The 14,893-nt window shown below is 41.9% G+C and overlaps 1 protein-coding gene across 1 annotated transcript in view; it reads right to left on the minus strand.

Moving 5' to 3' along the window:
• Nucleotides 1-5,601: 5,601 nt before the first annotated feature.
• PROSER1 (proline and serine rich 1) overlaps nt 5,602-14,893 on the minus strand; it is a 41,104-nt gene continuing 31,812 nt past the window's right edge. Inside the window, exons 11-13 of the mRNA XM_019658719.1 lie at nt 8,450-10,235; nt 7,818-7,968; nt 5,602-7,248 (exon numbers count right to left, since the gene is read on the minus strand). Of these exons, the coding sequence (XP_019514264.1) occupies nt 7,126-7,248; nt 7,818-7,968; nt 8,450-10,235 (2,060 nt within the window). The 3' untranslated portion in view covers nt 5,602-7,125. The remainder of the gene's footprint in view (nt 7,249-7,817; nt 7,969-8,449; nt 10,236-14,893) is intronic.

The following is a 14,893-nucleotide window of genomic DNA, read 5'->3' on the forward strand; positions in this document are numbered from 1 at the left end:
ACAGCAACTTGTCTGTTCCCCTTCCCCCAATTCCCCAATAAAATCTTAAAAAAACACACAAAAAACCTTTGTCCATGAAGACCATGATGTTCAGGAGGCCATGAAGATATTCTCCTATGTTGTATCCTAAAAGCTTTTTTTTAAATCTTTTATATTGAGATCTATACCTCACCTGTAATTGACTTTTGTGTGAGGTGGAAGCCAAGGTTTTTTATGTACATTAATACTTGACAGAGCTGGACCATTTTTATTGGAAAGACCTTCTTTTACCCACTGCTCGCATGCTTCTGTCAGTTTCATGAGAACATACCCTGGGAATGTTCCTGAGCCACAGAATGTGACAAAAGTAGCAAGACACCCCAGCCAACCCATGCCTTGGAAGAAAAGCAGCACAAATTATCAGGCTCACCACTTTTGTTTCTCTTCTCTCTGAGATCTTAAGCTCTTATGTCTTCTGAGCCATGGTAGTTTTCCAATATCTTTGGAGTGACTTTTAAAATTTCCTTCCAGCTTTTCTAGTTGTCCTTGGTGGGAAAGTTGGTTTGAAACAGGATAGCTATTATGGAACTCCTCTATAGCTAACATTTACCAAAAGTTTAATATGTGCTAGGTACTACTCTACACACTTTATGTGTATCTACTCATTTAAACCTCACCACAATTCTAAAATGCAAGTACTTTTTTTTTTAGATTTTATTGGGGAATTGGGGGAAGGGGAACAGACAAGTTGCTGTGCTTTTTGTTCTTCAGTCTAGTTGTGGAGGACGTTGCTTCACTGGCCATGTCGGCATTATCATTGTGCTCTTCCCGGGTGAGGCAGGTTGGTCCCTGGCCACTAGACGGCTGCTCACGGCGGCTCTTGGCGGCCAATCACAGTGGCTTACAGGAGCCCACTGCAGCCCCACTGCAGCCTACGCCGTCGCTGGGGACTCATGGCAGCCCAGCTCCAGGTCGAGCTGCGGTTCACCATCTCAGCTGTAGAGGGCGCAGCGTCCTTGGCCCTAATGTGGGATCTGAACCAGGGCCCTGCTGCTCAGAGCTGGCGTCCCAAGCCAACTCTTAACCAATGAGCCACTCGGCCGGCCCACAAGTACTATTTCACCCACTTTACAGAGAAGAGAAGTGATGAAGAGAGATTAAGTAGCTTGTCCACGTTTGTATGGTATAAGTGATAGATCCAAAATTTGAAACCTGGCAACTTGAATTAGAACCCTACAGTTAGCCTAGAACTATAAACCTCTTAATTCTCAGCTCCTCAGTCTTCATTTGGGATCCATGAGGTGTATATAATACTTTACATTAAAGCCATGTTTTACTAGAGCTAATCTGAGAGGGTTTCTGTGACTTGCAATCAAATGATTTCTCACCAAGTTCTTTGGACAAGCCACCTTTCCCATCGAAACGCTTTATCAGAATAAAGGCACTAATATCCTTTCTCCAGACCTTCTCATTTGTCAACATCCTCATGATCTCACTTACTTCTCTTGTTTTTGAGAAGAAACTCACAGGACAATTCCCTCACATTCATGGTTCCAGCAAACCTACCTATCAGAAGTCAAGAACATATTCAAGCTAAAAGTAGGAAGCCTCAGCGAAGGAACCAAATCCTCCAGCAAGGGCAGAATTCCACCAAGCTTATGTTCCAAGACCCAAAGCACAGCTTAAATAGGAGCGGTCACTGAGCCAGCAGCTGAGAGGCAGCAACCACCTCCCCTGAACTCATTAATCTGCCTCCGTCAACTATGAAAGGGGCCCAGGGTTTCCATGTGTAGCAGCATGAAGAAGCACACCATTTTCACGCGTCATTCCATAAAAATCCTCTGCTGGAGTCCTGATTTCAGAGCTATTGCAGGTTTGGTTCCCAACCACCACAATACAGCGAGTATCACGATAAAGTGAGTTGTAGTCTGTTTGCTGATGGAGGATCTTGCTTTCAATCACAGACTCTACAGCTCTCACTGAAGAGGTCTGGAACTGGTGCTCCTTTCTCCTTGCTGCTACTTGCCAAACCCGGACATCTTTGTCACTGCGGTTTACCCGCTCTTACTTATGGAGGGCCAATACTGTTGGATCCACCAGAAATGTTGCCATTGAGTAGCTATGGCCTAGGAGTAACTGGGGTATACCAAATGGACCCAAAAATGTTGAGTTTGCCATGCCATAGTTAAATGAGTACAGGTAGCCCCCAAATGAGCTAGAGTTTGAGTATTCCATAGGGCTTCCCATAAGCATTCAGGATGCAAGAAGGGTGGGGTAGTTACAGACATACCTATCCACCAACTAATCCCAATAATTTCTGAAATGGGAACCCATTGACTTTTTTTTTCCTTTTTTATGGTCATCCAGCCACAAGATCTGTCATAATATATGACAGATCAGGCAGGCTGCTGTAAGCCTATTTCCATCATATCCATATTTTTCTTAAGTTTTTAAAAGCATTCATTCCTATAGCTATACAATGTTCATCTAAATTAGATCTATATATAATTCTACCAGAATTATCAGGGAAGTGTTCTGGAAGGTATTTGCCCAAGACGGGTCCTTTATAAAAGATGTATGCAGAGAAAAATGTGCCAAAGGTTTTATTAATAGCAGGAGAAGACTAATGCGTGGCTAACAAGGCAGCAACTTCACTATCATAACAGATAATCAAAATATCATTGTCTAGTAGGTAGAAAAAATTAGCAGATACCTATAATTTAAAATTTTCATATCCAATAAGGGAGGGGCCTAGGGAGACAGATATTATTTCCATTATAAAACCATAAGAATAATAACTTTATACACACACACACAGAGTAATACCTTGGTTTGCGAGCATAATTTGTTCCAGAAACAATGTACAGTAATACCTCGATTTGCGAGCACAATTTGTTCCAGAAACAAACTACTCGTATTGCAAGACATCGCTTGTTTAACAAGTTAAAATGTATTATTAGGGTGGTGCAAAAGTAATAGCGGTTTTTGCCAGTGGAAATGTTTGCTCGTCTTGCGGAACACTCGCAAAGCGAATTACTCGCAATCCAAGGTTTTACTGTATACATATTCATTGATCTTTAAAAATTAGGTGATATAAGAGTAAGGTTTGAGAGAAGCTCAAAGAACAAATTTACTACTTTTAGCAGACAAAAAAATTAAACTTCCTGTAGAGAAGAGATTTTATCTGTGCTCCACCTAGAAGCTTCTAATTCCCAATCAAGATAAGCTTCTCATTTATTCAGTTTTATTTTAGAGCTTGCTTTTTCTAATTGTGCATAAAAATCAATTTTGAGGTGTCAAAAGTTTCCCACTTTGACCATCTCAAGCTGCTATCAATTTTCATTAAATTTTCCCATTTCTGTAGGCAATTGAGATTCCATACAAATTATACATATAGCCTGCAGGAGTATTAATAGGTAGCTGAGGTTCTGGATGTTTATTGACCTTAGAGGCACAATTTCCCATGTTTAGTTTTCTTTGGAGATCTGCAGAGTCTGAACAACTTTCTAGGGATATTGTGTGGTGGGTTGAAGTGTGCTGCTTAGGTGCTGAGTTCCAAGGAGCTGTCACTTCACCACTCGAGTTGCTTCAACTTTCTCACACGTCTCAGTTTCTGTCCCCAGCTGTCTAATACAACCATGAGGACTCAGAGCACTAAGTACCCAGCCTTTTTGTGCACAATCCCAGAATAGTTAATTAATTATAGTTGTGTTGGAATTAGTTATGGGCCCACTGCTAATTTTGAGGGGTACCCTTAAACACCTCCACAGATTCTTAGTCACCTAAGAATACCCAAAATTTGAGCTGGCAAGAGTAAATGACCTTTATCTTTGGGGCTGAACAAGTTCAGACTCTCATTTATCCAGGAAAAGGTTTTGTTCAGACTCACAGTAAGTAGTTCCAATTGAAAAGACAAAATGAAAACCAGCTGCTCATTTCAACTCCTATCCTTTAGTGCCACCTCAAGGATTTTCTAAACAGCTCAAATAAAGTCAGACCCCCCACCACAAAGGGGAGGGAGGTCCTGGATTCCGAGAACTCACCAAGTTCACCCAATGCGAAGCGAGGAGCTGGTGGAGCTCAAGAGGCCCCTGATGGTATCTAGCACCAGGTCCAGGTCTGCGGGGTGGTCCTGGGTGAGCTTCTGTAGATTCCCACTGACTGCACCAAGTAAATGTTGATGAAAGAACAGCCTAGAAAAAGTCTTATAAGAGTTTATTTGAGCAAAACTGATGACAATTGCTGGGAAGCAAAATCTCAGTAAATTAAGAAAATGCTCTGGAGAATGGCAGTTTTGCAGCTTATTGTATACATTATAATCAAAGAATGAGACGTAAGGGAGGTTACAAGAAATCCATTGGTGGTAGATTAGGGAGGCGGGAGAAAGCAGAGTGAGGCTATCTCCAGGCTTGGATAAAAAGTAAACCGGAGAGACTCATACTTCATTTACATGGGTGGGTACAGAATAGTTAACATTTACAGCACATAGAGATGGTATGTGGGCAACAAGATAACAATGTGGTCTGGAGCTCTGGTGCCCGCCATGTGCTTTTGAGGGTTCTAGAAAAGACGATTACTATGACATTTCAAAGGTATGCTATCTTAGATGCACAAAGACAAGACTATTTCAAAGGTAAAGATTGGCCTTTGTCGAGGAAGCTACAGGCCTATGATGTGACTATGAATTATGACCAGTTTTTAGTTAGAAATGTTTACATTCGGACCACCGTGTGGTTGCTTTTGGTCTCTTGAGTTTATAAGGCCTGCCACACGGGACTGCCCTGAGCTTGTTAGGTTTAGTATGTGGCCCCCTTTTCATCCACACACTCAAACTACAAACTTCATTCAAACTCCATCCAGTTGTGTGATTATATTACTAGCTTGTTATACTTTGTGTCTTTTTAAAGCATGTTCACTCTTATTCTTCTTTTAACCCTCCGTCGGGCGCAACTGCTCTCACAGATTCATTGCACACAAATTTTTAAATATCTAACAGTTAACTTAAGTATCATGACTCATTGCTTCAGTATCTTCCCCGTCTACCATAACCTATCGCCAGTCGTGTTTGTGACTTAGTAAAGACGTATTTCATAGTGGCATCTTTGTGTACAATTAATCTGTGAGATCAGTTGCTCCCGATGGAGGGTTAAGACTTCAACGTCACTGAGAAATTTTTCTGGACTCCCTGAGGCAGTAAGGTACTCACCTTCCTTCCTATTATTTTCATAGCACTTGGTAGTATAAGTAGCCTGGTATTGGCAGTAAATGCTCGGTTCAAATTACCACTCGTTCACTGTGTGACTTACATCCTGGCTTCTTTATCTGGTTAATTAGGTTGCTAGTACTTATCTTATAGGGTTGTGCAATACATAAAACCAGTCCATAGTAACTATTTCAGGTGCCCAAAAAATGTTTTCTTCATTTTTATATAAACCTTTAATTGTCCAGTATGTGCAAGATGTCAGATATACATCTAAAAGATGAACAGGATATAGTTCCTTTGCTACGATGATAAGGGCCTCATAGGACAGTAGAAATAAACCTTGTAGTAGCATCACTATAGAAAGATTGGTCATTCAATAGCTTCTTTCTGAATGGTCAACATATATAAGCTATACAATATAATCCTAAAAAAGTTATACAAGTGTAGACTTAAAAAGAACAAATGATAACTTGTAGCAACTACCCTCAGATTAACTACAAGGTTACACTCTGTGTTTGAAAACAATTAAAGTAATAAATAATCTGTTTCAAGTGTTGGTTATAATTTTCACATAAAATACATTTAAAGGAGTGATAATTCAGTAGTAATATTGAATTTTAACTAAATTCAGACAAAAATGTTCTATGTACTAGCTCTAGCACATACAAAAAAAAAATAAAAAGCCTATACAAGCATTTAATAAAACACTTATAAAATATGTCATATCCATAAAGTTTATTTTAAAAAATTGTTAAAAACTAACCATACAGGAATATTTATTAATATACTTAAAAAGTTTGTTCCCCATATTGAAGGAAAATACATTAGCAACATCTTCCAAACACCATCTTTATAAAAGTAAAACTTCTAGATGCTGAAATGTACTACAGTAGATTCTATAGTTTACACTTTTAATCACAGGATTGGAAATCATTCTCCTTACTCCCCCGTCTCCCCAAATGTGGCAGTTACTATACTTAAATTCATGACATTCAATCATGTTATACTACCACATATCCTTAAATAGAGTACACACTGCATATTTACTATCAGAGCAAGTCTTCTCTATGTGTTGTCACATAATTATTTTAGATAAGCATTTGACTTTAAGTACAAATAGAAATACTACATCCCATGATTGTAAACATTCACCAAGAGCTTCCAGGGTACAATGAGTAATAGAGGTGGCCCAAGAGTCAGTCAAATGTGCCTCACTCATTTGGATATTGCTGAGATTAAGTTTTAAAGGCAAATTATTACAAGCCTTACTTGTATTTCCGTAAGAAAGTAGTTCTGGATATATATTTGTAGTTGAAAACACCTGAAAGTCATTCTAAAGACTGTATTAAGCACCATTTTCACTTACTTAAATATAGAGTTAAATTCAGCAGACTATGTATGATCATTCATGTCAGAAATTAAAAATAACTGTGGGTCTCAAGTCCCCTTTTGTGGCTACACATGGGGTACTGAGTTCCAATGATGCTAATAGGAACCACTCATACATACCAAAGGCAGTAACTCCCCCAGCGCCACCTGCAACCCATCAGTCTGAGGCACAACTATTACTTCTGTCACTGGATGCTATACAAGCAGATTTAAGGCTGTATTCGGCTATAAAGAGTTTAACCTCCTCTTTAGTATTCTTTCTACATAGATTACATACATGACTCAAAATTTCATGGGGTGGGAGGTGAAAAGTCCCCAAACACTTTTTAAATACTATTTTCCATACAATTGTCAGCATATTTACATAGGGGAGCGTTCATACTTAAAACCGTTTAAAAATTGCAAGCATGTTTCTAAACTCCTATCCATTTCCCCAGGATTAGCCTCATTCTCATTTTCTGACTTCTGCCAACTTCACATTTTGTCAGATTGTTCACTGCAGTCCTTAGGCAATTCTGATGTTGCTCCAAAGGAGAATACAAAGTACAATCTATTCACTGCCATCCACTTTGAGACAGGCCTGGTTGCAAAGAGAATGGTGTTCCTGGTGTTGAAGGATAACTGGGAAACCCATCTGGCGGAGCTGGATAGTTTTCCAGAGCCGATGCTGAATGGACCTAATAGAAAGAACGTACATTTTAGCAGAGTGTCTCTACCTGCTTTTGCCTATGTCACACCACAGACATTTAGAGTAGAAAAGAAAGAAAAAATATTGGGGCAAGATCAGTCTGCTCAGTCTCCTGACATTTTTAAGAAATATTCAAACTTCTTCAGATGGTGAGGTGCACAGAATGCCATTAACATTTAATATTCTTGAAAAAAAAAGTTTCTATTGAAAATTTGCTTTAATGGTCCATTATCTTAGCTTAAACTGTAGAAGACAAGCTAAAATTTAACTGTCACATATAAAGATTCCATTTGTAAAATCTCCAAACTGAGATTTGAAAGTTTACAAGCAGGAAAAACAATGTATACAGATGAATATATTCCACTACCTTTGTTACCCTTCTAAAGGAAGACAAGAATAATTTGCAAATTTTGGAGGAATTAGTCATCAAATCTACAGACATTCTGGTGTCATTTTTTTGGCCAATGTTGGGATATTGCTATTGGTATTGGAAAGTTATCACTATAGAAGCTATGTTACATGTTATGATTTTGTTTATGCCAGACACTGCCTGCTCACCTGCTGTAATAATGCTGACTGTGCAGCTGCATTATGCTGTAATTCTTGCAAGGATGACTGTGAAGGATTCTGGGAGAACCCAGGGATACCTGGGAGGGACAAAAGGCCTGGAAAAACAGAACTGCCTGCAGCTTGAAGTCCAGATGATAAGCTAAAACAACAGAAAGAACAGGTCAAAATGCAGATATGACATAAAAGCTATTCCTTCTATATTTGTCAAATACTACCTTAACCGTTAAAAACAAAAAAAAAATCTTAGAATTTCTCTATTGGAAGGAACCATAGAAATCAGTTACTCACTGATATAAAATTACTTCTATTATAAAGTATATTACTCTTAATTAAATCTATGTTTTGCATAGAGTTACTGAATACTTTTTGCTGTGGTATAATCAAGATACAGTTCCAAATACAAATCCTAAAGTTATCTGAACAATATTTTATACATTTACCTTAACATGTTTGAAGAGCCATAAAACATTTTTTGAGCACTGACATTTCAGCCCAAAAACATATAATTAGCACCACCAAACAATTAGATTTTGAATTTCACTTGAACGACTTCAAAATAAGACTAGAACTACAAGTTAGGTAAAGAATGATTTTATCCTGTTTACAAACTATCCACATACCCGGCTTGTGCAACAAGAGCAGAGTTGAAATTGGAACTAAACGCTGAAGCGAATCCCGGGAGGACAGGAGCTGGTGATGGGGCCGTAGCAGCAACTGGGAGTGGTGTGACCGCGGCAACTGTAGCGGGTGCCTGCAGCCCCGGGAATGAAGGGAGAGCAGCAGTAGCAGTGGGGGTGTTAGAGACGGAAAAGCCAGGGTAGGAGGGATTTGAAGATGGCAGAGGTCCTTGAGTCACTGAAAAAAGCGAGGGGACAGCAGTCGACAAGCTAAGGGGGAAAGGTGCTGCCGAGACTGGTGCTGAGACAGAAAGCCCTGAGCGAACAGCTGCTGTAGAACTAGGATGAGGGATAGATGTGGACGAGACCGTTGCAGAGGAGGTGACTATTAATGACCCCGGAAGAGATACTGATGGATTAAGAGACGGATTGCCTGCTAAAGGGAAATTATTGGTCAAAGAAGTAAAAGGAGGAAGAGCAGTGAATACGGGAGTGATGGGGGTGGAGGAACCGTGTGGTGGGAGGGAAATAGAAGAAAGGGGATTTGAAACATTCAAGGGAGTACTCAAACTGGAAAGACCTGATAATGCAGGATTAAGGCAAGTAGATAAACTGATGGGCACTGATGCTGAAGTATATGCACGACCCAGTGTCCCTGACAAACCTAAAGTGCCATGAGAGGGGTTCAGGGAATGGGATGGGCCTTTGAAGGCTGAGGGGGTAGGACTCGTGGGCTCGGTTTTGATCATAACAGGAACAGTCGTTACAGCCGGGGTAGATGAAACGTGCAGGTCTGAGTTACTTGGGTGGGGACCATGCAAAAGGGTAGCCGAGGAGCCAGCGCTCACTGACCCTGAAGTGGAAGCTGACGTTGGAGCAGCTTGAGGAGACGGGACAGGCAAAGCAGCGGGAGAGGAAGCGGAGTTGGCCACAGGAGCTGCCAGGCCTGCGAACACGGCCAATCCTGGAGTGGAAGACCCCTGTGGGGCGGGAATGGCCGATGGGGCATAGCACTTGTTAGGGGCTAACGCAGGAGAATCTGAGTTGTGATTAGTAAGAGAAGAGAGTGAAGCCAGCCCACTTGTAACAGCAGAGGATAAAGCAGAAGGGTTGATTAAATTGGTATCATTTGATGTCAGAAAGCCTTTTAAAGCAGACAAAAGAGGGCTGTTTACACCAAGTGGACAAGGAACACTGGGAGCAGACCCACTGGCAATGACAGAAGGAGTCGGGGTGGACACGCCTTGGGATGTTGGTGTTAAGGGCAAGGGGAGACCTGCAAAAACTGATGACAGTGAAGCAGAATTTGGATTGTTGGCAGAAGCAGCAGCAGAGGTGGGAGAAAAGGGGAGGCTAGTGAAAGGGACAGAAGTAGAAGCAAATGTTTCACTGGAAGCAGCAGTGGCCCGGGGTGTGGATGTGGCCTGAGGGGCTGCGGTAGGAGGGGCAGAAGGACCTGGCAGTGGAACCAGACCAGAAAAAATGGAAGGAACAGGAGTAGATGTTGTGCTGTGGACAGAAGTGACAGGTGCGGCTGGCAATGACGGGGTCCTGATAACGGTTGGATTCGGCGCTGACGGCTGAGGTGTATGAATGGCTGAAGAGACCTGCCCTGGGAACACAGGAAGCACAGTACTCGACATGTTCAGCCCAGAAATGCTGGCAGCTCCTGATGCTGAGGGATGATTCACCGCCTTGACCGGGGATGCAGTAGGGACAGGAGTCGCCGCAGGTGTTGAAGGATTAGAACCATGAGGAGAAAAGAGTTGACTTGCTGAGGCAGAAAATGCTGTGGGGGGAAAGAGAGGCAAAAATTTATCATCATGCTGAAATGTCACTTTTTTTTTTTTTTTAAAGATTTTTATTGGGGAATTGGGAGGATGGGAACAGTGCTGGGGAATTGGGGGGAGGGGAACAGACAAGTTGCTGTGATTTTGTTCTTCAATCTAGTTGTGGAGGACATTGCTTCACTGGCACAAGGTGGCACCATCATTGCGCTCTTCCCAGGCGAGGCAGATAGGTCGCCGGCTTGTAGACGGCAGCTCACGCTGGCTGCTGGCCACACACGGTAGCCCATGGCAACCCACTGCAGCCTACACCATCACTGGCGACTCATGGCAGCCCAGCTCCAGGTTGAGCTGTTGTTCAGCATCTTAGCTGTGGAGGGGGAGCGTCACTGGCCCTACCATATGTGGGATCCGAACCAGGGCCCTCTGGCGTCCCAAGCCAGCTCTTAACCATCGTGCCACTCGGCCGGCCCTGAAATGTTACATTTTAATTCAAATGCATAAAACTTTTTGTATTATTTAATAAATATCAAAGAAAACCAATGACCGGTATAATAGCTACTGCAATAACAGGTACTGCAATGTGTAAATGACAGATTCCATTACCCTGATTTTTGTTTCAAAGCCCATTAAATCCAGTTGTCTTCTAGACTCTGCTCAGAATAGTCCTCCAATTCACAATAAGGAAGCCTTGAGAAGTTAGCAAATACACTTTCCTTTTATATTTTCCCAAGTTTTAAAAATTCAAAGACTTAATTTTAATTGTGATTAGTGTTGGTTGCTCACTTTACCTTTAATTCTTTCAAACCACTTATCTAGAGTAATAATACAAGTCATTTCCTCCTCTGAAGTGCTTTCAGGACATCGCTTTTCTTTTAGGGGCATACAAGGCCTTCCAGGATTTATGCCCACCTCTCCAGTTTTTTTTTTTTTTTCAGCTGAGCCATCCTGCCACCTGTTGGCAGCTCAGCTCAGGCCGGGAATCGAACCTGCAACCCTGTTGCTCAGAGCTCACACTCTTGAGTAAGCTCTTAACCAACTGAGCCACTCGGCCGGCCCCTCTCCAGTATTCTTTGTCATCACTCTGTGAGTTGAACTTAATATTTCAGATTACCAATGTATATAGCTTTCCCCCCCAAGCATACTGAATCCTCTACACTACCTTAACCTCTAACTTTACTTGGCTTGTCTTAGGAGCTCCTTTAGGGACAAAAGGCATATCTGTATCATCGTTAGAGCCTTAGACCCTGGCACAGTGCATGGCACCTGTGTATTTAATAAACGTTTGCTGCACTGGAGCCATCATGATTACCTCAACTACAGTTCCCAAACTCGTCTAGGGACTTATTCTCAAGACTTCTAAAGTTGCTACAACATTTTTTCTGATAAAATCTACAAATAATTAACATAGGATTTTGGGGGATGATTGGGGTTTCCTCCCTGAATCAATTCAGTGACCATGTTAGCCTCTGATGACCTTGTTGGTACCAAATGGAAAGCATGACTTAGGCAGCCAATGTCAAAATGAGTCATCTGCTGCTATACTCACACTGAAGTTTCCTTTTGCAGCAATAATCAACTGAAAGATATTTTCATGGACTAAGACTTAAATTTTAAAATCTATGCATAATAAAGACTCTTTTGACATAAGGAAGCTGACATGGTCATAACATACTATGTTAATCATGGGTGGAGAAGGGACCATAGGCAAACAGCACATACTTAATATATCTGCAGTAATTGACAGCCAAACGATGCTATATTGGGCTGAATCAATTTTACACTTGTCTTAGAAAAGAAATATGGTAGAATAACTGAAAACAGTAATATATAAATATATAAACTTCAAACTCAAAAGGCCTGAAATCTGTACCACATCTGTGTCGTAAGCAGTAATATAGTTTCAAGAAAATAAAACTAGCTATCATTTTAAATCTGAAATACACATGAAAATACATTTGTACTTTTTATTTAATTTGTTTTATAAGAACTAGAAGCACAACAAATATGTACCTATTTCTATGTTTGTAAATAATGAACCAAAAAATTATTTAAGTCAACATTGGTTGGGAAACATCTGAGAAGTCACTATCTTATTTAACTACATGCCAAGGACCATGTAGTTAATGACAAATCACAAGGTAAAACCAAGCTGCCCCACAGTGTTCTTCATAGCAGCAGCCTCTGTTAAAGATCTTTCTATTTAATAAAGCAGAAGCCGTGCACTATAAATCATACTGCCTCTAGTTAAAATGCAACAAAATGAAAACAAACCCCCCTTTCCTGTTATCTACTTTAGTTGTTAACCATAAAACACTATTGTCAGATCCTGTGCTAAGTACTTTATGCCTACCATTTCATGTGCCCTCACATAATCCTCTGAGATAGGTACCAACACCTCCGTTTTATAGATGGGCATTCTGAGGCTTAGTGTAATTAAGCAACTTGTTAAAAGATTATACTTCTATTAATAGATGTTCAAAGGGTATTAGTTTCAGTTATGCATGATGAATAAGTTCCAGAGATCTGCTGTACAACATTGTGTCTATAGTTAACAATACTGTAGAAGATTCCAGTCAAGACGCTTACCTTCTCTCACGATCACATCAAAATTACAACTAAACTCAAAGCAACCAGCATTGAGAACCACCTGAAGTCTAGCTGAACCGAAGCCCTACAACTAAAGACATAGAGAAGAAGCCACCTCAAGATTGGTGGGAGGGGCAGAGATGCGAAATGGGCTTGTCCCACACTTGTGTGTGACCATTAAAAATCGGGAGGGTTATCTCAGCTGAGGATGTTCCCTGCTGGAGGAGTGAGGGGTCCCAGCCCCACACCAGGCTCCCCAGCCCAGGGTTTCAGAGATGGAGAGAAGTCCCCATAACTTCTGGCTATGAAAACCACTAGAGATTGTGGCTGAAACAAGGGCAGCTGGAGTCCCAGGCACTCCTTTTAAAGGGTCCACACACAGACTTACTCACTGACCTACTCACTCAATCTGAGCTCCAGCACTGCGGCAGCAGCTTGAAAGGCACCAGGGACATATGGGGAGGAACTGAGTTGTCTGGATTCAGAGCAAGGGCTGGAGGGGCAGCTTTCTCCGGGATGGAGGAGTTGGCGGAAGCCATTGTTTCTTTGTTGCGTCCTCCCTGTTCCTGGCATGCACACACAGGCAGCCACCATATCAGTCTCCATCAAACTGGCGAATACCTTTCATCTGATCTGCCCTGGCCATTCTGAGCCCCTGCCCCACCCAACTAGCTTCCAGTGGCTTTTTGGTACAAACTGCCTGACTCGGCTCATGCTGCAGACTTTCCTAAAGTCTCTCAAAGGTTCACAGCACCCAAAGAAGCAGCATCTGGCTTCAGCATGTCCTGTACCTCTGGATGAGCTACTCTGGTGACAAGCGGGCCTTGGTTCGTGGCTTGGCCTCTCGAGGCACCTCCAAACATAGTGCTGGCAGCAGCCATCTGAGGAGAGCTTTGTGGCTCATTCCAGGTGGCCCTGGACAGGGCACAGGCTGAGGCTGAACTGGCCTGCAGAGGAGCCCCTCCCAGGAGGCCCTGGGGCTGGCACACCTGGTAGCCAGCTTCAGACCCAGCTGGAGCATCACCTGGCTGCCTCTGAGGACGACAAACCCAAAGGACACACTAGGCAGGAGCCAAAGCTGCGCTAAAGTGAATCCTACTCCCTAGGGTCAACCCTTGCACCACAACTCCTCCACTGTAGTCACAGCCAATGAGTCCAAGGGCCAGTCTCTCCCAATGATGTGCCAACAGCATCCAAGGCTCAACTACAAGAGGGTACACATAAGGGACACACCTGGAACCCCTGGCTTTGGTGACCAGGGAGACTGTGCCACTGGGCCCCACAGGACACCTACTACACAAGGCCACTCTACTAAGACTGGGAGACATAGCAGCCCTACCTAATACATAAAAAACAAATATAGGGAGGCAGCCAAATGGAGAGACAAAGAAATATGTTCCAAATAAAAGAACAGAACAAAGCTCCAGAAAAAGAACTAAACAAAATGGAGACAAGCAATCTACCAGATTCAGAGTTTCAAACACTGGTTATAAGGATGCTCTAGGATCTCAGGGAGAACTTCAACAAAGAGACAGGAAACATAAAAATAGAGATAGAAAACATAAAAAAGAACCCATTAGAAGTGAAAAATACAATAACTGAAATGAATAATACATTAGAGGGAATCAACAATAAACTAGGTGAAGCACAGGATCGAATCAGGGATTCACAAGATATGGTAGCAAAAAACACCCAAACAAAACAGCAAAAAGAAAAACGATGAGGATAGTTTAAGGGGCCTCTGGGACAACATCAAGCTTACCAACATTTGTATCATAAGGGGACCAGAAGGAGAAGAGAGAGAACAAGGAATTGAAAACCTATATGAAGAAATAATGATGGAAAAACCTTCCTAACCTGGTGAGGGAAATAGACAAGCCCAGGAAGCACACAGAGTCCCAAACAAGGTGAATCCAACAAGGCCCACACCAAAACACATTATAATTAAAAGGTTAAAGACAAAGAGAGAATCTTAAAAGCAGCAAGAGAAAAACAGTTAGCTAACTACCAGGGAGCTCTCATAAGACTGTCAGCTGATTTCTCAACAGAAACTTTGCAGGCTAGAAGAGAT

The sequence above is a fragment of the Hipposideros armiger genome, unplaced genomic scaffold, assembly GCF_001890085.2.
Source record: "Hipposideros armiger isolate ML-2016 unplaced genomic scaffold, ASM189008v1 scaffold_287, whole genome shotgun sequence".
Lineage (NCBI taxonomy): Eukaryota > Metazoa > Chordata > Mammalia > Chiroptera > Hipposideridae > Hipposideros > Hipposideros armiger.